At 34.7% G+C, this 22,651-nt stretch overlaps 1 protein-coding gene across 1 annotated transcript; it reads left to right on the plus strand.

The window, feature by feature from the left end:
- The first annotated feature begins 20,420 nt into the window (after positions 1 to 20,420).
- On the plus strand, positions 20,421 to 22,651 carry LOC139896754 (uncharacterized protein At4g19900). Its single transcript, XM_071879391.1, has 5 exons — positions 20,421 to 21,602; positions 21,676 to 21,825; positions 21,963 to 22,097; positions 22,174 to 22,368; positions 22,465 to 22,651. Exons 1-5 carry the CDS (start codon positions 20,440 to 20,442, stop codon positions 22,649 to 22,651), a joined length of 1,830 nt encoding a protein of 609 aa, XP_071735492.1. The 5' UTR covers positions 20,421 to 20,439.

The following is a 22,651-nucleotide window of genomic DNA, read 5'->3' on the forward strand; positions in this document are numbered from 1 at the left end:
TTTTGCGCGATTGATGTATTTTGTTTAAATAACGAATTGATTTGCTATGAATCTGATAAGATGAGTTTATTTACTGTTAATATAAAGTATCTAGATGGATATATCTCGAAAAATTAATAAATTTGGACTTTGGAATCGCATGATTTCGTTACCGGATGTGCTAGTTATGATTGATTGAAATTTTTGCTAGGGTTTTGCATGCAATACGAATTTTCTGGTGTTTATGATTTATGAATGAGCCATTGAAATTCTAACCAATAGATTCCTTTTTAAAATCACTCAAGTTAGACTTAAGAATCATGCTAATTGGTTATGTATAGCCCTCGGTATGATTAAACGAAAAATGATGACTTGTATTGCTCGGAAACTGTTTTCATATGCACACGAAATGATCTCACATGAACTAGAAATTAGTTGAGACTTTGATCTTCTAGAATATTGTCATTTAGATATTAATAAACTTATTTCATTTGTATTATATCTTCTGAAACTATTGTTTGCTAGGTGTTATATGCATCACCAAATGACATGTTTAGATGTTGTCCAAAACAGAAGGTCTGTATAGATATGCACAACTGTACAAAATGGCCTCATGAATTGCTTTGATTATTTTACTACTGAAAATTTGTAGTGTCTAGAGTCATCTACAATTGGCCGTTCGTTAATTTCTATTTTCTATATTAAATGAGAATCTTTCTAAAATTGTTGCGTGTGCTGAAACTGATTTGGTAAACCTTAACTGAACCTTATCTGAAACCCGACTTGTAGACATCGTATGAGGGAATGACTAGGCTTTTTGGAAATGTTTATGAGTCTAGTTGTGATCTTAAGTTTTCCATATTACCATGTCTTATGTGTTATGAATTATGTTCGTTGTTTGCAAGGTGTGCATGAATTTTATGCTATACGATAAACTGTGAACGCATACTTGACAAACTGTGAGCTGAAACATGTTAGTTGACTTAGGATTGATATGTTGACTAAGATTGCATGACCTACTGAGATGGTTTACTTTAGTTGACCCCTTTGACCAAGTTTGACTTTTTGTTGACTTGCTTGACTAGCTGACTTCTGTGTTGACTTTTAATATACGATTGCGTCGGTCTGAGCAATATGACAACTGTACTGTGAGCCTGTCTTTTGAAACAAAACTTATGTAACCATATAATGTGAGACGACCCGACCCAATCCATAGGGACGAATACAATAACATATGATAACATTGCGAGGTACTTGACCTCTATATGATACATTTTACAAACGTTGCATTTATTCTTAAAAGGCAAACTATCATTACATCAATATTTGACATTTTCGTCTAACATTTCATAATATCCAAATGACCTAATCTGTCATTTACTTATTTATATTCTCTATTGAACTCCAATGACTCGAATGCAACGTCTTTGTATCATGGCTTAAAAAGGTCCCAAGTAGTATCCTTAACATGAGCTAATGCACAGCGGAAGACTTAATTCATACCTGAGAATAACATGCTTTAAAACGTCAACATAAAGTTGGTGAGATATATAGGTTTGATGCTAGCAGCGTTATAACAATGGAACACAAGATTTCATATATAAACATTTTAATAAAAATATTCTAAGTGGTTGAGCACTTGGTAACCATACTTAACATTTAATCACGTCGCATATTCCCTTTATTATGAAATCTTACTACACCGTACCAAGGTGTAGTCACGAAACGAAGTACTGTGCAACCGTTGAATACTGGTCGTCCAGTCCGGTTGGGGTTGTCAGGCCCGATAGATCTATCAACAGGATTCGCGTTTACAATACCGCTGTAAATATTAGTTACCAAGCTACAGGGAAGTATGCCAGTGGTACAACTCAACGTAGAATATATTTTTCAGTTACTTGTGTCCATAGCGTAAAACATAAAATACACGTATTCTCATCCCGAAATATTTAGAGTTTAAAAGTGGGACTATATACTCACTTTTGTCTTGAAGATATGTAATTTCGACTTGGTCTCCGATTGATATCACGAACCTATCCATATATAATATATCAATACCTTTTCTTTTTAAACAATCGTCACATATATATACTTATAATACTTTTAATACTTTTAATAATTCCTTAGTCCGTAGTTAGCAGTCCGATGTTAGTAATTCAATTTTAATGGTTCATATTTAGTTGTTTAATAAACCCCCAATGAAATAAATAAAACCCCCATCGTATATGTATTGGTCGAGATTAATCTTGACCCATGGTACCGTGTTGTCAAATGACGTATTGCGTACATAAAGTACCGGTGTTGTCAAATGACGTGTTGCGTACGTTCATGAGGTCTTATGATTAATCTTCTCGTGTTGTTTACGGGTGGTCCTGAAATATATAAAATTAAATCATGAGTAAATATATATGAAATATCATATTAATTAGGAAAGATATGATTTATTTAATTTTTCTCCAATTATTTTCGTTGTTAAACAAGCTTTGGACACCCGATCTTATTTTAGTCGTAGTTTCTTCGTTACAACTCCGTTTTTGTTGATTCAACTTGCCATCTCCTTGGATCGAGTCAAAATTTAAGAATATGAACTGTAAATACCATGGTTTATATTCGTGATCACAGGTTATAGTCCATACTCTAGGTGAATCTTATGAAAGTAATCATTTTTGTCATAAAAACAACATTTAATGGTCATTTTTCTAAAAATACTTATACTTTGAATTAAACCATGAAATTTTTATGTGTTAACATATTCATAAGAAATATCATTTTCCAGAACATGAACTTCTAAATCAAAGTTCAAGATGGTTTTTAATTATCCAACCCAAAACAGCCCCCGGTTACACTCCGACGCCGTAGATTCAGTTTTAAGGTGTTCTTTGTAAAAACAAGTTGTATCTTGTTAAGTTAGCATATCATTATGATATATTACAGGTCTTGAAGTGTTTTAAAAGTTAAGTTAGAAGGATCTATTTAGTTTGCGAATAAGTTTGAAATCATTCAAACTATGTTCTAGTTTATAAATTCTTATATAGATAACTATAAACATATGAATTGAACAAGAGTTGAAGTAGAGTTTTTACCTTAAGTTTAAAATGTAAAGTTGCTGGAAAGAAGTAGTAAAATAAATTTGAGAGAGTTCTTGCAAGTGTGTGTGAAAATTGAAAGTAAAATTTGGAAAATGAATGTGTAAAAATGAGTTAAAAATGGTGCTTATTTATAGGCTTGAAAATTTGGTTTTTAGTGAAAATATCTAAGATAAGTTAAAATATATTATGTCATGAATGACATATTACACCAATAATTGAAGATTTCTATTGGTATATACCAATAGTAAATACTTCTAGAAGCTGTGTATAGTACGAGTATAATACGGGTATAAAATATATAAAGATGTTTCATGAATCATATATAATGACAAAGATGTCATTTTCCATGATAAAAGGTTGAAAATGATGTTTTCCTACTAGTATATTCCAATAGTAAATACATCTTAATACAATACATATATATTTATTTTAACTTAGAAGTTATAACGTCGTTAAGCTTTATATATATATATATATATCGTTTCGAAGTCCTTAAGTTAGTAGTCCAATTTTATGTATATAATCCATTGTTAATATATTTAATGAGATACTTAATTATCATATATTCAAGATAGATATAATCCATATATATCCGTATATATACATAAGTATATAATTAATACAAGTTATGATGTTCGTGAATCGTCGGACAAATAGATGGTCAAAGGGTAACTAATCATCCGTATAACAATTTCAAACTTTCTAGACTCAACTTTAGGGTTTTTGCTTATCGTGTCGGAACCATATAGAGTTTAGGGTTTAAATTTGGTCGGAAATTTCCGGGTCGTTACAGTACCCACCCGTTAAAGAAATTTCGTCCTCGAAATTTGGTAGAGGTTGTCATAAATAACAATAGGAATGTTTTCATGACAATTATGAGGTGATAATGAAGTTTTATCTTTATTGATAGATATAGATAAAATATTTCGATCATGTGAAGCGTACGAGCGAAGCTATCATAAAAGAGAGTGGAATGAGTAATATGATATCGTTTTAACTGATGACGTGGTTTAGAATTGATTTCCGGGATTTAAGGGATTTAAAGAAAATATTATGTAATAAGATTTGGTTCTTCGATGATTTAGAAAACAGGATCTCCTTTGATTTAATGCGATAATCTGTTTCGATTTCTTTGTCGGATATTTCACTATAAATCCACCTCCTTCCCTTTCTTACTTCCATACCTCACATCTCTTACTCTTCCTCCTCTAATTCATACCTTAAGGTATCCTTTAAAATGCTTCATCCCGTTCTGATTTTTGTTATACTTCTAACTTTCATATCTTTCATTCTTCTCTTTCATCTACCGCTAGAAGAATCTATTCACTTTTATGATTTTCTTGGAATTATAATGTTTCTAATTCTCCCGTGTCTTTACGTCGCCATACGTATTGATACACACGGTTTGTAGTTTCTGGGTGGTTATTGGGTTTGATATCTTTCCTTATATTTCGATGCTCCTGCTTCTGTTTTCCATAATCATTGTCATCCATAGTTAATACTCTCTCCTATTTGCTGTAATCTATACCCCAATTTCTATTTTGGGACTTTGTCCCTTCGTTTCTTCTTCCCGTCCTTGAGTCAAGCGATCAATAGTTCGAAATTCGTAGGTATAAAATTCGGAATGAACATAGCTAATGCTCTAAGAAAGGAATGGTAATGGCACGATTTTGATTTGTCAAATTACCAGAATATCCAGGAAAATAGAACTATCAAGATGATTTGTTCTTAATATGTTTCGGAATTGGATAGAATGTAAAAGTCATGTAACATGGCACATGATGACGGTACTGTGAATCATCATATTCCATTAGAAACTTAACATGACTTACTGTAATATAATGAAGTTGATCAAGTTTCATTATATTATACTAGTTCATGCATCAGTTCCCAACACTGCTTCAGAACATTCCTATTTTAAACTTGAAGGATTTAGAAACTAACACAGTTTCCTTTATATTGTAACGCAGATATTACAGAGAGATAAATGATTTCAGATAAGGATAGTGGTGAAAATATCTTCAGAAATATTGAGGATATTTATAATGAAAATATGATAATATCTTGGAATTTCTAATGTCGAAGGATGATGATGAAGATTGACCCGTAAGGGTTTAGATTCAGAAGCAAGGTGTTTGCTACAGAATCGTCATAATTCTTTATGTACAAGTTTAGTCCTTGTAACTTGTTCAGAGTCTCCTTCATGGTTTGTTCAATCCGGTTTTCAGTACCAATTTTCTATCGAGCGTTCCTAACACTTCCTTCTTTTATCATCAACATTTGGTCATTAAGACCTTCTACAACATGCTGCTTCGTCAGTATTTTCAAAGTTATCGGATCTGGGTCATTGGTTATCAAACCAAGATGGTTTAAGGAGAATTGTATTTTTAGATGATTAAACGCTGATGGTAATATGATGGAATATAAAAGGTTCTCCGGTAACGATGGCGAAAGAACAACGTATATATATATATCGAGATTGTAATAAGAGTAGTCTTACTGAGATATCGAAGTGGAGCTGTGACAAAATTAGTTAATTGAAAAGGAATCGCGTGATTGTTTTTGCTAATGGATGATAAGGAATTCGATGCGGATACGTTTTACCTATAACTTCGAGTTCAAAAATTTTTAGGTGCATAACTGTATGCATAAATCTTTATTCCGTAGACGAGGTGCGGCTGGTTGAACTTCTCGATCGAGATGTTTTCAAGAATCATGAAAAGTTGTGAATACTAATTGTAATCGTCAAGATACAAATGAGGTTTAAAATAGAATCAAGTGGCAAACTTGAAGGATTGTTTAGTTTCATATGTAATAATCATCATTTTAACTCATTTTTAATTGTCTAAAGTTAGCAGTCCAATAGTCCGATTGTCCAATGGTTCAATAAATTCATATATGAACTAAATATATAATATTCGAATTACTTAATACGTATCGTGACCCGTGTACTGGTCTCGGTGTCGATCACAACTCAAAGTATATATATATTTTGGAATCAACTCCGACCCTATATAGCCAACTCCCACCTTCACATCTAGAGTGTCTATGGTTGTTCCGAAATATATATATAGATGGATCAATATGATAAGTCAAAACCTTGTATACGTGTCCCGTTATTTAAAATGCGTAAAATAAATATATATCATGACCCATTATACAACGTGTTGTCTCAGAATTAATCCGACATGTTGTTGTACATGTGTCCCGACGGTATGTAAAGTACAGAAATTAAAATTGCAAGAATGTAAATTGCGATAAATTAAATATTAATCAGTTAGCTGGGAACAGTTAGCCGGAACAGTTAGCGTGTAATCCTATCACAATTTCAATTAATTAATTCATCTGTTTCTAACAATTTTTATTTTGCCAATGTTTCTTCATTATGCCACTTGTTGGATTCGGATAGGTAAAAATCCAAATATGAAATTTAAATGGAAATGGTTAATCTGGGGTGAACGGATACGTATATCGGTAATTGTAAGTAGGATAATAAATGATCGTTGAATCAGATTCGAAGAATGTACAGTGTAACTTGTTAATGTGAATTCTAAATATTCCTTGGGTACTACCCACCCGTTAAAATATTTTCATCATTAACAGTTTGTACGAATGAAATTTTTAATTACAATCTTTATGAAAATATATTTGCATATATATTTTCTTCGGAGGTAACTATGAATTTAATGAGTCAATAAAATATTCAACTCATTTGATTTATCGTTATTACTAGATTACATAATCTCCAAAACATTAGAGATTACATAATCGTCATGTCGAACGAAGAACGATACGTAAAGAAGAGGTAATCGGTGTAGAATGATATGTAGAACAAAGATCATATTCGAAGTTCAGATGATGATGTTGAGGTACGTGGTGCGGATGTGATTGTTGGTGGTGGTAATGATACGGTTGGTGTTGATGCTGATGATGTCGTTGACGTCGATGATGCTACTGGTACTGAAGATTGCGAGGTTGATGTTGTTAACGGTACTGGTTATGCTGCTGGTGCTGCTGCTGGTGTTTGTAACCTTCGCACCGTGTTCTCCAAAGCCGTCACACGAGCGCGAAGTTCGTTAATTTCTGCTAGTACACCAGGATGATTGGCGGTTGGAGTGAGCGAATGAACAAGATCCGAAATATGGGATAGGATATAATCGTGACGAGATACTCGAGAAATGAGAGAGAAAATGGTTTCTCGAACAGGTTCGCCGGTAAGTGCTTCAGGTTCGTCGCCAATGGGGCAATTCGGTGGGTGAAAGGGATCACCTTCTTCTTGTCTCCAATAATTTAGTATACTACGAACCCATCCCCAATTCATCCAGAATAGATGATGAGAAATTGGTTGATCCATTCCAGTGACGCTGCCTTCGGAGCCCGAATGGAAATCCATATCAGCGTAGCTGTCGGAGTCGGAGGAATTCGAACTGGACGCGGAGTTCATCTTGTACATTCGGGGAAATGAATTTTTGGTTTGGAATAGATTATAGGAGTTGGGTTTGGTATTCTTCAATACATAATTTACATATGTATTTATAATACTCAAAATCCCGTGAATTACGGAGAATCTTTGAAATTCGTCAGGCAATGTCTATAGCAACAGATACGCTAGGATACGAATTTTGTCTATACACTATCGATGCACCAAATGCAGTAAGACGTGTCTAGACTTAAGAATACTAAGCAGGCAATTCTTAAGGATGATAAGCAGATGATTTTCGACTAGATATGATAAGCAAAACTTTTGACATGTAGACACGGTCAAAGTCCAGACTCACTAATGCATCCTAACAACTACCAGTTAGACACACTAATGCAAGGCCTGGTTCGCTAAGACCAACGCTCTGATACCACATGAGACGACCCGACCCAATCCATAGGGACGAATACAATAACATATGATAATATTGCGAGGTACTTGACCTCTATATGATACATTTTACAAACGTTGCATTTATTCTTAAAAGGCAAACTATCATTACATCAATATTTGACATTTTCGTCTAACATTTCATAATATCCAAATGACCTAATCTGTCATTTACTTATTTATATTCTCTATTGAACTCCAATGACTCGAATGCAACGTCTTTGTATCATGGCTTAAAAAGGTCCCAAGTAGTATCCTTAACATGAGCTAATGCACAGCGGAAGACTTAATTCATACCTGAGAATAACATGCTTTAAAACGTCAACATAAAGTTGGTGAGATATATAGGTTTGATGCTAGCAGCGTTATAACAATGGAACACAAGATTTCATATATAAACATTTTAATAAAAATATTCTAAGTGGTTGAGCACTTGGTAACCATACTTAACATTTAATCACGTCGCATATTCCCTTTATTATGAAATCTTACTACACCGTACCAAGGTGTAGTCACGAAACGAAGTACTGTGCAACCGTTGAATACTGGTCGTCCAGTCCGGTTGGGGTTGTCAGGCCCGATAGATCTATCAACAGGATTCGCGTTTACAATACCGCTGTAAATATTAGTTACCAAGCTACAGGGAAGTATGCCAGTGGTACAACTCAACGTAGAATATATTTTTCAGTTACTTGTGTCCATAGCGTAAAACATAAAATACACGTATTCTCATCCCGAAATATTTAGAGTTTAAAAGTGGGACTATATACTCACTTTTGTCTTGAAGATATGTAATTTCGACTTGGTCTCCGATTGATATCACGAACCTATCCATATATAATATATCAATACCTTTTCTTTTTAAACAATCGTCACATATATATACTTATAATACTTTTAATACTTTTAATAATTCCTTAGTCCGTAGTTAGCAGTCCGATGTTAGTAATTCAATTTTAATGGTTCATATTTAGTTGTTTAATAAACCCCCAATGAAATAAATAAAACCCCCATCGTATATGTATTGGTCGAGATTAATCTTGACCCATGGTACCGTGTTGTCAAATGACGTATTGCGTACATAAAGTACCGGTGTTGTCAAATGACGTGTTGCGTACGTTCATGAGGTCTTATGATTAATCTTCTCGTGTTGTTTACGGGTGGTCCTGAAATATATAAAATTAAATCATGAGTAAATATATATGAAATATCATATTAATTAGGAAAGATATGATTTATTTAATTTTTCTCCAATTATTTTCGTTGTTAAACAAGCTTTGGACACCCGATCTTATTTTAGTCGTAGTTTCTTCGTTACAACTCCGTTTTTGTTGATTCAACTTGCCATCTCCTTGGATCGAGTCAAAATTTAAGAATATGAACTGTAAATACCATGGTTTATATTCGTGATCACAGGTTATAGTCCATACTCTAGGTGAATCTTATGAAAGTAATCATTTTTGTCATAAAAACAACATTTAATGGTCATTTTTCTAAAAATACTTATACTTTGAATTAAACCATGAAATTTTTATGTGTTAACATATTCATAAGAAATATCATTTTTCCAGAACATGAACTTCTAAATCAAAGTTCAAGATGGTTTTTAATTATCCAACCCAAAACAGCCCCCGGTTACACTCCGACGCCGTAGATTCAGTTTTAAGGTGTTCTTTGTAAAAACAAGTTGTATCTTGTTAAGTTAGCATATCATTATGATATATTACAGGTCTTGAAGTGTTTTAAAAGTTAAGTTAGAAGGATCTATTTAGTTTGCGAATAAGTTTGAAATCATTCAAACTATGTTCTAGTTTATAAATTCTTATATAGATAACTATAAACATATGAATTGAACAAGAGTTGAAGTAGAGTTTTTACCTTAAGTTTAAAATGTAAAGTTGCTGGAAAGAAGTAGTAAAATAAATTTGAGAGAGTTCTTGCAAGTGTGTGTGAAAATTGAAAGTAAAATTTGGAAAATGAATGTGTAAAAATGAGTTAAAAATGGTGCTTATTTATAGGCTTGAAAATTTGGTTTTTAGTGAAAATATCTAAGATAAGTTAAAATATATTATGTCATGAATGACATATTACACCAATAATTGAAGATTTCTATTGGTATATACCAATAGTAAATACTTCTAGAAGCTGTGTATAGTACGAGTATAATACGGGTATAAAATATATAAAGATGTTTCATGAATCATATATAATGACAAAGATGTCATTTTCCATGATAAAAGGTTGAAAATGATGTTTTCCTACTAGTATATTCCAATAGTAAATACATCTTAATACAATACATATATATTTATTTTAACTTAGAAGTTATAACGTCGTTAAGCTTTATATATATATATATATCGTTTCGAAGTCCTTAAGTTAGTAGTCCAATTTTATGTATATAATCCATTGTTAATATATTTAATGAGATACTTAATTATCATATATTCAAGATAGATATAATCCATATATATCCGTATATATACATAAGTATATAATTAATACAAGTTATGATGTTCGTGAATCGTCGGACAAATAGATGGTCAAAGGGTAACTAATCATCCGTATAACAATTTCAAACTTTCTAGACTCAACTTTAGGGTTTTTGCTTATCGTGTCGGAACCATATAGAGTTTAGGGTTTAAATTTGGTCGGAAATTTCCGGGTCGTTACATAATGGTACATCTAGGTTGCATTATTCAGTCATAGTGTTCGACTACTCTTCACTTGTGAATTGTCAAGTGCACTCAAGGTGAGTCTACAGTCCCAATTTACTTTTCATGTGGGATGAGATAACATGTTATTTCAAATTGTTTTACATATTAGGCACGAGTAACTTAAACGAATATACATATGAGTTCACATCAAAAATCCCTTAGCTTGAATATATTAATTACTTTACGTAAGCTCGACTTATAGGGACGGTATCGTTAGGTTTGACAAACCTCGCCCCAACACACGGGGGTGCTTATTCTGTTATAACTTGTACACTTGATTGGTGTATTCTTAGAAAGGGTAAAAGGAAGACGTGTAGAGAATGAGCTACCCGCACGTTAAAGTCTCATAATCAAGTGCTCATGATAATTGTATAATTTTTACGATGCTTTTAAAGAAATCTCGTGGCCTAACTTACGATAAATGTTTTGCTAAACCTGTAGATTCACTGAACAATTTTGTTGACTTTTCGCATGTTTTTATCTCAGGTCCTTGAAGGTATTGCTTCCGCTAGCTGAGGTTATTATGATTGCTTATTGCTATTACTAGAGTGAAGTCCAGCATTGTTTACAACTTTTTTCATGAACAACAGACATTCACATTATGAAGTCTTTTCATTTGTTTAAATGATGTTTGGGGATTATTTACATTTGGTCATTTCTATTAAACCTTTTTGAAGTATATTTTATTTAATGACCACTTTACTAAATTGTAATGCGAATGCTTTTCGAAAACGTCTCATATAGAGGGTGTGACCGTTAACTGTGGGACAAGAGTTAATACGCCGTTATTCGATTCTAACGAGGTATTACATATGGTATCAAAGTTAATGGTTGAAGGGAACTAGGATTTGCATTAGTGTGTCCGTCTGAGTCTCTAGAACACATAAGCGAGTCTAGACTACAACCCCTTACTTAGAACTTTTGTGAATTACTACACTGCTACATATACTATGCTTATGTTACATGTGTACTAACTTGGTATATTTATGGAGCGTTAGATGTCTGATTCTAAACCCAAATATGTTTATGGTTCTGGTCTTGATTCCGATACTGAGGCTAGCATTGATTTACCTGCTAGTGCTATTAACCCTAACTCTCATCCTAAGACTCGTATTATGCCACTTTCTGACAACCCACGTAAGCGTAATATTGATACACATAAGGATGAGGACTACATCATTGGTCACAGTAGTTTGGGAGTTCTGTCTCCCCACGTTATTCATTGCTGTCCCAGCTTACTATCCACTAGTGCTGCGAACTCTTCACGATTGTTACTTCACTACTACTACACTGCTGTTACCCACCACACTATTGTTAATCGCTACTGTTATTAAACTATTAATAATTGCTACTATTACTTCGCTACTACTATCACTACTATCAATCGCTACTACTTATCACTATTAAGGATCACTACCCTCGCTTACTACTCGAAACTATGCTTCATTACTCGTGACTAGTGTATTTCTATAGCGTTGTTTTCATTGGCACAATTTAGGGGTGCTACTCTGTTGTGAAGAAACACCGATCGATCTTGAACACATTGACGAGAACTTTCATCTACTCGTTTCCCTTTGGAAACACACCTTCACAGGTTACTAGCTCTTTTCGATTAAGTACGAGTTTTTATTCAGGATGCCATTACACCTTGTTCATTGTCGTTCTCCATGATTATATTCTCTTTTACTTGATGGAGTGATGTGGTAATGGAGGTATGAATTAATGTAATATAATGACGCCTGATCAACGTGGTTATATTACGGTAAGTCATATTGAAGTTCTAATGGCTCGTGATGGTGATGATGCCTGATCAACCTTATCACCGCCACGCACCATGTTACATGACTCTGTTACTTTCTTTTTTGCCATCTGAAAACACCGAGACCCTAGATAACACACAATCCAAGGACACGTCCTTCTTCATTGACATGTCATTTTTATGTCTCTGATAAATGGTCAGCTGTTACTCAACTTCAAAACATATATAACTACATGCAAACTATCCCATTTTCGCCTAGTTTTAACGTTGGACTACGAGATGCTCGATGTGGCTACACCAATACGAAAACTTCTTCTCTCATTACGCCCATCCTTTCCGCAAATGGGAATCTCATTATCCCGTTTCTCAAAGGATAGGAACTCTAGCAACATTAAACTAGTATTCGCCATGAGAGTAAAAATCTTAACAAATTTTTCGTCAACCATGAAGTCGAGAGACTAAACCAGAACAATCATGATACCTTTCACGTTTGAAACTCGGAGAAACACTTAACAGAGTAAAACTTTATTGTTCATCTCTTTGAGATACGCTTGGACACTAAAATTCCTTTCATCTAAGATTCTGTAGAGGTCTTGGATCGTAAGCTCAAACAACTCAAACAAAGCATAATTTCTACTATAAGAATTCAATAGAACTCTCGTTGTGAACTCGAGCTCACGTGAGAGCCGAACGAAAGGAAAGTACCCGCATCTATTTTCCCCAATGCAACGCCGACGGATGGAACTAACCAAAAATTTCAGGACAAAATTTTCAATAACTGGTAGGTACTGTAACAACCCGACTTTTTTCGTTAACTTTCGTTAACTTTCCGTTAAATACTTAACGACCGTTAAATAAATTCTATGAATTTATACCCAGAACTTTTTCTTAGAAAATACTATTTTTAATATGTGCTACATATTACAAGATTTCATACACTGGTTTAGAAGTATGCAAGGGACTTAGAGAACGCATGAAAAACGTACGGTTAGAGAAAACCGGGAAAACGTCTTTTCAGACAACGAAAAACACGAATAAAGTTTTAATAATTATTAACTTTGAGAAAAACTTATTTAATTTATATTTAATAAATCAAAATTGGTGGAATGCGTTTTAACGACCGGTTAACGTTCCGGGAATTCGGTTTCGGTTAACGACAACTAGAAACGAACTAAAGTTAGTAAACAAGCAAGCCAAAACATAATATAATTCACTTTCAATAATTATTTTATATAATTATTATATTTTTAATTTATTAGTATTTTTATAGATTAAAAACGCGAGTAATTAACGATTAACGATTCGGTTTACGTTTTCGGTTAATGACACCTAACGGGTTACACAATAAAACTTCTAGCTAGATAAAATAAGTCCATGAACTCCCTTATGAGCCCCTTTGGTCGAATTTCTCAATCCATGGGCATTCCCTTGATTTAATTTTTGCCCGATTAGTTAAATGGTCCACCTAGCCTTTTAATTGAGCCCTTAAACCAAAATAATCCTTCACTAACCTAAAAACAAAAGGAACGCAGCTTCTATTGGTCCCCTATCACGTTCATATCAGCCACCATCACCATCGACACCTTCCAAGATCAAGAACACCTTCAATTTTGCTTATTTGCTTAACCCGAAAACATGAAAGTGCTTCCTCTCATCGTTCTCTATCTATTGGTATAAGCAATTCGTGTTTTAAAGGTATAAAATCACTAACCCTAACCTTATTAAATCTGATTTTATTCAATTACATAGTGTACAAGGGTCTAGTGCTAAATTGATTGTGATTGCATACGTTGTTAGTCGTTATTTTGCGCGATTGATGTATTTTGTTTAAATCACGAATTGATTTGCTATGAATATGATAAGATGAGTTTATTTACTATTAATATAATGTATCTAGATGGATAGATCTCAAAAAATTAATAAATTTGGACTTTGGAATCGCATGATTTCGTTACCAGATGTGCTAGTTATGATTGATTGAAGTTTTTGTTAGGGTTTTGCATGCAATACGAATTTTTTGGTGTTTATGCTTTATGAATGAGCCATTGAAATTCTAACCACTGTATTTCTTGTTAAAAATCACTCAAGTTAGACTTAAGAATCATGCTAATTGGTTATGTATAGCCCTCGGTATGATTAAACAAAAAATGATGTAACTTGTACACTTGATCGGTGTATGCTTAGAAAGGGTAAAAGGAAGACGTGTAGCGAATGAGCTATCCACAGGTTAAATTATTATAATCAAGTGCTCATGATAATTGTATAATTTTTTTGATGATTTTAAAGAAATCTCGTGGCCTAACTTACGATAAATGTTTTGCTAAACCTGTAGATTCACTCAACAATTTTGTTGACTTTTCGCATGTTTTTATCTTAGGTACTTAGAGGTATTGCTTCCGCTAGCTGAGGTTATTATGATTGCTTATTGCTATTATTGGAGTGAAGTCCAACATTGTTTACAACTTTTCTCATGAACAACATACATTCGCATTATAAAGCCTTTTCATTTGTTTAAATGATGTTTGGGGATTATTTACATTTGGTCATTTCTATTAAACCTTTTTGAAGTATATTTTATTTAATGACCACGTTTACTAAATTGTAATGCGAATGCTTTTCGGAAACGTCTCATATAGAGAGCGTGACGGTTAACTGTGGGACCAGAGTTAATACGCCGTTAGTCGGTTATGATGGGGTATTACAGCCTTATAACAGAGCGTGTGATCATTGGGGAGTGGAATTGGTCATGGTCACGAACTGATATCTGAATAAGGAACGAGAATGACGTGAGTAAACTAACTGAGGATCCGGTAGTTATCAATATACTAGACGAATGTGGGATGTAGATAACGATGGTGTTTATTCGGTAAGTAGCACGAGGAAATGGGTCGATGATGTTATACTCCCTACAGGCTACAGACTAGCAGCATACACGTTGGGTCAGGCCATTCCTCGTAAGATAAATACTTTTATTTGGAGGTTGTCGTTGGATAGATTACCCACAAGATAAAATATTTCAAGACGGGGATTGAAAATTGAGGACATTGGATGCATTTCATGTTCTAATCGAGTTAAATCTGTAAAGTACGTAACATTCTCATGCGAGGTGGCTAAAGATGTTTGGAGAAGAATAAGCATTTGGGTGGAAATTCCTTTATATTCGTTTAACACATGGTCCGATTGGATAGAGTGGTTAGAAAATTGGAGAGAAGCTCACTAGTTGAAGATTCGGCTATTTGTCATTGTTGCGGCAGTGGTGTGGCACTTGTGGCGTTATCAGAATAGCATATTGTTCAACACACACCAAATGAAGAAATGTTTGCTTTTGATTCGATGTGTAATTATTCTTTTAGTTGGATAAGAAGTAGAAGCAGTAATGTAAATTAGTACATGTAGCGTTTAAAGCTGTTGTAATTTTTTTTCGTTGTCTTCCTAGCTTCTCGAGGGGTTGAGTTTAATAGAGTTTGTCGTTAAAGAAAAAGGCAAATTGAGCATTAGGGATTTAAAAAAGGATTATCTAAATTTATAGGTAATGAAAGGAAGATTGAAATAATCCTGAAGCGGTGAGAGATACAGAGTTTGGAGGGGGGGAAATGATAGGCGTATAATAGTACCAAAAAGGTGTTAGAATGTTATAATTCACCCATGATTCTTATTGATCAAAGAGGTCAAATATATAGTACATGAACTGATCTCATATCCATTGATTTTAGGGATCCTACATTTAATATGAGATATGGATAGATATGCCTACATTTAATGCTAGATATTACATAAGATATTGTCTACATCTAATATCCGTTAACATCCCCCCGCAGTTTGAGCGGGAGAGGAATGAACAGTCAAACTGGATTAAAACGCTAAAAACTAAATAACATTCTTGTTTCCGAGCATACTGATATTCGTTGATGTGGTTGCGTATTGCTTGACTGCGTTTCCTTTTCCGTAACGTTTTTTTTTTTTTTTTTTTTTTTACATCGTGGCTTGTTTTGCCTAAGGATTGAGAAGGACTTGGCATTGAACTTTGTCGACGATAACCAGTCTTTATCGGAAGAGATTATTATTCTTATTATTATTTTTTTTTTTCGAGGTTTGGAACCTAGTCTAGCTAAGCGGCTCATCCTCACGCCGATTGTGGATAATAAAAAATAAATAAACAAGTTGGGAAAACAAGTTAAAAATGGGGTGGCCCACAGATTGAAATTACGGAAGAAATGGCTTATTGATTAATGGAAAATGTGAATGCTTTAAAGTAGGCAAAAAGTGGCGAAATAGGAGGTGAGGCCGAAAATAAGAATTATAAAATGATAGTTGAGGTTTAGAGACAAGACATCATTTCTCATTTCCACATCTCCTTCTTTCTCTAGTTTGGCCGCCCTTTTTTTTTTTTTTTTTTTTTTTCTGCTGATGGGCTTTAGCCATAATCAAAAAGAAGATGAGGATGGAGAAAAGAAGATGTTGAGATGCTATGGAAGAGAGCACGAGGTGAAGAACAGAGGTATTTTTTTGAAAGAAATTGAAGAACAAAAGAGTCATAGAAAGAAGACGGGAGCTGAAACGGTATATATTTCAACCGTGATGTTGCTGCTCCGGTGGTGAGATGACGGTGTATATTTCAACCGTGATTTGAAAGAAGACGGAAGCTGAAACGGTGTATATTTCAACCGTGATTTGGGTTTTTTTTTTTTTTTTTTTTTTTTTTTTTTTGATTACAGGAAATTAAAATGCAAAAGAAAATATAGATAGAAGACCGAAGAGGTTCGGTATTGATGGGGTTAGGAAGATTTGATGGGTGGTAGAGCAGAAGCGGCACACATTCGGCCGACTAGGTTTTGGATCAAACCCTCTGATACCATGTTAGAATGTTATAATTCACCCATGATTCTTATTGATCAAAGAGACCAAATATATAGTACATGATCTGATCTCATATCCCTTGATTTTAGGGATCCTACATTTAATATGAGATATGGATAGATATGCCTACATTTAATGCTAGATATTACATAAGATATTGTCTAAGTCTAATATCCGTTAACAAAAGGCACAAGAAGGTGTGAACTCATTTCCAAAATAACGTACCTTTAATACTAAAAGGGGAATTGACCAAAATACACTTTTTTAAAAAGGTTTAAAAGAAAATACACTTTTTTAAAAAAAAAAATTTGTCAATATACACCTTTGGGTAGACCAAAGTGTTGGTCGACCACTATATATCTTGGTCGACTACCTCATTTTTCAAGGGGGTCAACCAAACTTCATTGAGTTCCCAGTCGACTACCGTGTAAACATGGTCGACTACCCCAACAAAAAACAACACGGTCGACCCAATACATGGTCGACTACCAAAAATTGGTTTGTAGAGTAGCAATTAAATTATTGGTCGACTACCATGTTAAACCCTTGCCGGTAATAGGTTAAAGGTATCTTTCTTAAATCCAAATTGTTATTTAAATGCCTAAATGGTTGTTCTGATCTCCTTTCATTTTACGTAGGGAATGGGGAGAGCATGGCTTCATTAGGGCCTTCTAAAAATTTATTGATGTTCTTGCTGGGTGGAAAACTGATATACACTCTCTCCAAACTACACTCAACTCTTATTTTGTGTATGACTATGTCATCTTCATCCTGATATTAATTCATAAACTAAATAATTAAGAAATAGCTATACAAATATTGTTTTTGTAATTACTTACGGTTATCGGATGCAACTTTTTTGTGACTTGTTAATATCTTCATAAAAGAAATCATGGATTCGGTTGAGCTATATTTCATGGAATGTATTGGGTAGTCGACCATATATTGGGTCGCCCGCGTTGTTTCTTGTTGGGGTAGTCGACCATGAAAATATAAGAGGCAGTCGACCATGATTACACGGTAGTCGACCGGGAACTCAATGAAGCTTAGTCGACTACCTTGAAAAATGAGGTGGTCGACCAACACTTTGGTCTATCCAATTGTGTATATTGACAATTTTTAAAAAAAAAAATCTATTTTCTTTGAAAACTTTTTAAAAAAGTGTATTTTAGCCAATTTCCCATACTAAAAAGACCTAAATTAGGGTTTCTATATGAATATTAATATATAGGACAAAATAATTGTAACTTTACTAATAGAATCAAATGTTTTTGTTTTTGAAAATTAATAGTTTTATTGAAAAAGAAAATTTGGTATATCACAAAAGTTTTATCCGCTAAAATAGAATCAAATGTTCCGAGAAGTTTTTGACTAAAAACACTTGGGATGACATATTATTTTACAAATTGTCTTCGGACCAAAATTCTTGATTCTTGGATAACACCTTATTTTTTAACCTAACTATAATTCTCACATTCATATAATTTAAATTGACTGCATTTATTCTTCTCCCTTCATTTTTCATTTTCTTACCTTTATTCCCTCTTTGATTTCAATCTCAACTACCACTATTTATTTATTTATATCACCAACCAGCATCTTTTTTCCTTCCATTGTCTTTTCCGGCTGCGGTCAATTCTTCAGCCTTTTTCAGCTTTTCTTTTCTACATTTCATTTCGTTTATTTCATCATGGCGTCTGTTGATTCTGTTTTTATGGGGGATTCGATTTTCGTTGGGAGATTAAATAGGGTTTCTCATAATCTGCTCAAAGAGGAGTTCTGCAAAATTGGTTCGATTAAGGAAATCAAATCTTGGTCTTTTCGGCGGTTTCCTTTTATTTCTTTCGAGCAACCAACTCACGCCACTTTGGCGATTCAAGAGATGAATGGGTCGTCTGTTTTTGGTTCTCCTATCAATGTTGGACGGCCTTGTAGACGTGGTGGTGGACCTGCTACCCGTGGCGGTCTTTCTTGTTCTCCGGTTACTCCTGCACCGAACCCTCATGCTGTCGATGGGTTGGAACCGAGTGTTCTTTGTGTCGACTCGTCTATTTTGATGGAAGACAAGTTAAAGAATTTCTTGACTAATTGTAAAGCTGAGGTTTCGAATTTTAGAAGATTGGGGGCGTTTTCAGGGGTGGTTGAGTGTTTTGATTTAGCTTCATATTCAAATGTTCTTACTAAGGGTCACGATTCTGGCTTCGATTTGGTGGTTTCGTTCTCTCCAAAGGCTGATGCCTTTTTCAGGTACGTTTGGGTGGAATTAAGGGGTTTTCCGGCTAACTTTGTTAACATTAATAATATTAGAGGTATTGCTAGTAGGGTTGGTTCGGTGGTGAAAGTGGCGAATTCTTCGACTGATTTGTTAGGGTATGGTTCTGTTTTTGTGTTTGTTGAAACTACTCAAGTTAAACACATTCACGAGCTAGTTTCTGTTTCTTTGATTGCCGACACTTTGGTTAACGGTCACATTTGGGTCAACGAAGTTTCTGATGTGTCGATCGTTGAAAGAATTCAGGCGGCTTGTGTGTCGGCTGACTTTGTACAAGTTGTTAATGATTCGGTTGTAAAGGAATTGATGACAGGAGGGGGTAATCTTGATGCAGTGGGTCATAAAGGTGTTCCTGTTGACAGTGGGGAGGTTTTGGGTGAAGGTATCGGGGAAGGAGGTTTTGTTGGTAGTGAGTACGATGTTGGATTTACCTCTCCGGTTGTTACGGGTAATAAGGCAGGTTTTGATAATTCTAATATTGTTAGGTCAGGTTCTTGAATTGTTACATCTTCTTCGGTGACGTTCTCTTTAGATCAGGTTCAAGCGGTGTTAGATTCTCATGGTTTTCGAAAACGTAAACGGGCTCGTTGTTCAAGTTCAAGTTCAAGTTCATGTGATAGTGATGGGGGTTTAGGGTGTCTTAAAAAGGTGAATAAGAAGAGTTGTTCGGGTCTAGCTCCGGTACATGTAGGTTTTGAAGTTGGACAGTCGAGCAACAAGATGGACGGGTTAGAAACAGGTCGTGCGGATCGTTTGTTTGGTAAGGATTCTGATGGGCCTGGGATGGTTAATAGGCCTAATGTTGGGCCTGGTTGTGTTAATGTTGAGAAAATAACTAATACAAAAACTGATAACAGAAACACATACAGACAGTTAAACGGTCTCCTGTCGTCTTAATGTTGAGAAAACTCCGGTCACGGCGTCGTCCCCGCTACGGCACCTACGTTTGCACCTTAATCGCTGCCGTCCTTCTCCTTCTATCCGTCTCAATACTCTACATCCGTCTCAATTCCGACCGTCACTCCCACCACCACCGATCCGACGACCTCACCTTCAATCCTCTCTTCGAAGATTCCGATCCCGACGACCGGCACTCCTCGGACGACCGGATCGACGAGATAGACGACGCCGTTCATGAAGATCCAGACTCCAGGGTTCACGATGAAGAAATTGAAGACGGAATTGATCAAACTAGGGTTTCTAAATACTATTTCGATCACGTGCACGGCGTGATTCGACGCGCTTTTGATAAACGATCGATTGATCAGTGGGAGGATTACACCAGTTTTGATCCTAATTTCGATAGTAGTAATTCACTGAATGTTAATTTGGGGTTTAGCTCAGACGACGTCGTTTTGGATGACAATGTACGTAGAAAATTGGTTCAAGTAAAAGGAATTGAAGATGCACTTTTATTAACAGTTGGAGTTAGGGTTTCACCGTTAAGAGAAGGTTGGGGAAATTGGTTTGATAAAAAGAGTGATTTCTTAAGGCGTGATCGAATGTTTAAATCGAATCTCGAGCTATTAAATCCGTTGAATCATCCATTTTTACAGGATCCTGATGGTGCTGGAGTCACAGGGCTTACAAAAGGGGATAAAATTATTCAAAAACGGATAATTAATGAATTTAAAAAAGTACCTTTTAGTGTTAAAAAGCCTTCTAGCGTCTCACCGGATAATGTGGTATTGAAATCTGAAGTTTCGAAAGGTATGAATGTTGATGTAGATAGTGAAATAAAGATAGCAGAACGAAGAACGTTGAATGATGATAATGCGAAATTTGAAATTTCTGTTCAGATTTATGCTGATGGGAAGAGATGGGGTTACTTTCCTGGTGTATATCCTCGTTTATCTTTTTCGAATTTTATGGATGCGTTTTTTAGGAAAGGGAAATGTTCGATGAGAGTATTTATGGTGTGGAATTCTCCAACTTGGATGTTTAGTGTTCGACATCAGCGTGGGCTTGAAAGCTTGCTATTTCATCATCCAGATGCGTGTGTTGTTGTGTTTTCTGAAACCATTGAGCTTAATTTCTTCGATAGTTTTGTTAAAGATGGGTAATTTCTCTTATAAAAAACAAAATTGATGATTTAACATGTGAATTGTTATTAATTTTGTATTGTTTTGTAGTTTTAAGGTTGCTGTTGCCATGCCAAATCTGGATGAGTTACTGAAAGATACACCAACACATGAATTTGCATCTGTTTGGTTTGAGTGGAGAAAGACAAAGTTTTATCCTACTCATTATAGTGAGCTTATTCGCCTTGCTGCTCTTTACAAGTAAGCAACTTTGATGGCTTAACTGAAAGATCATATTAAGTTGAGGTCTCCAAATGGGCGGGTTGGATAATGTCTGATTCTCGTGTTTTACTTTTATTGCCTTATTGATAAGTCTTTTTTTCTTACATTGTTATTAGATATGGTGGGATGTATCTCGATACTGATGTTAAAGTACTTCGACCGCTTGATTCTCTATCTAATATGGTGGGCCTAGAGGATGAATCATCTGCAAGTCAATTAAATGGAGCTGTAATGGCTTTTAGAAAGCATAGGTATGTGCATATTATAAAAGTATTGAGTTTGTTAGAAATTGTATTGTTTCAAGAAAACATTTTGAATTGTGTACAGTCCGTTCATAATGGAGTGTTTGAAGGAGTTTTACACGAGTTATGATGATACGAGCTTAAGGTGGAATGGAGCGGATCTTTTGTCTAGAGTAGGAAAGAAGTTTTTGCGTGAAGAAAACGGGTTAAAGAATCAGATTGAGCTGAAACTGCAGCCATTTTTTGCTTTTTTCCCTATAAGTCGTAACAATATCACAAGGTATGCGCAAGTTTCACATATAGTAATGTATATATGTTTGTTGTGCTGATAAATCTATATCTTCATCTTATCATGATGCTTGTTTTTTGTATATAGATATTTTACCTCACCAGCAACAGAAGCCGAAAGGTTTGATCAAGATGAACTACTACAAAAGATTCTTGATGATTCGTTAGCATTTCATTTCTGGAACAGTTTAACATCTGCTTTATTGCCGGAGCCTGAGAGTTTAGTAGCCAGACTTATTGACCATAACTGTATCCGCTGTTCTGATATAATATAA

Source organism: Rutidosis leptorrhynchoides, chromosome 3 (genome assembly GCF_046630445.1).
Source record: "Rutidosis leptorrhynchoides isolate AG116_Rl617_1_P2 chromosome 3, CSIRO_AGI_Rlap_v1, whole genome shotgun sequence".
NCBI classification, from domain to species: Eukaryota; Viridiplantae; Streptophyta; class Magnoliopsida; order Asterales; family Asteraceae; genus Rutidosis; species Rutidosis leptorrhynchoides.

Coding starts and splice junctions, on each gene's coding strand:
- LOC139896754 (XM_071879391.1), top strand. CDS start 20,440: ATGTTGAGAAAACTCCGGTCACGGCGTCGTCCCCGCTACGGCACCTAC. Junction 21,826..21,962: donor CGCCTTGCTGCTCTTTACAA/GTAAGCAACTTT, acceptor CATTGTTATTAG/ATATGGTGGGATGTATCTCG. Junction 22,098..22,173: donor ATGGCTTTTAGAAAGCATAG/GTATGTGCATAT, acceptor AATTGTGTACAG/TCCGTTCATAATGGAGTGTT.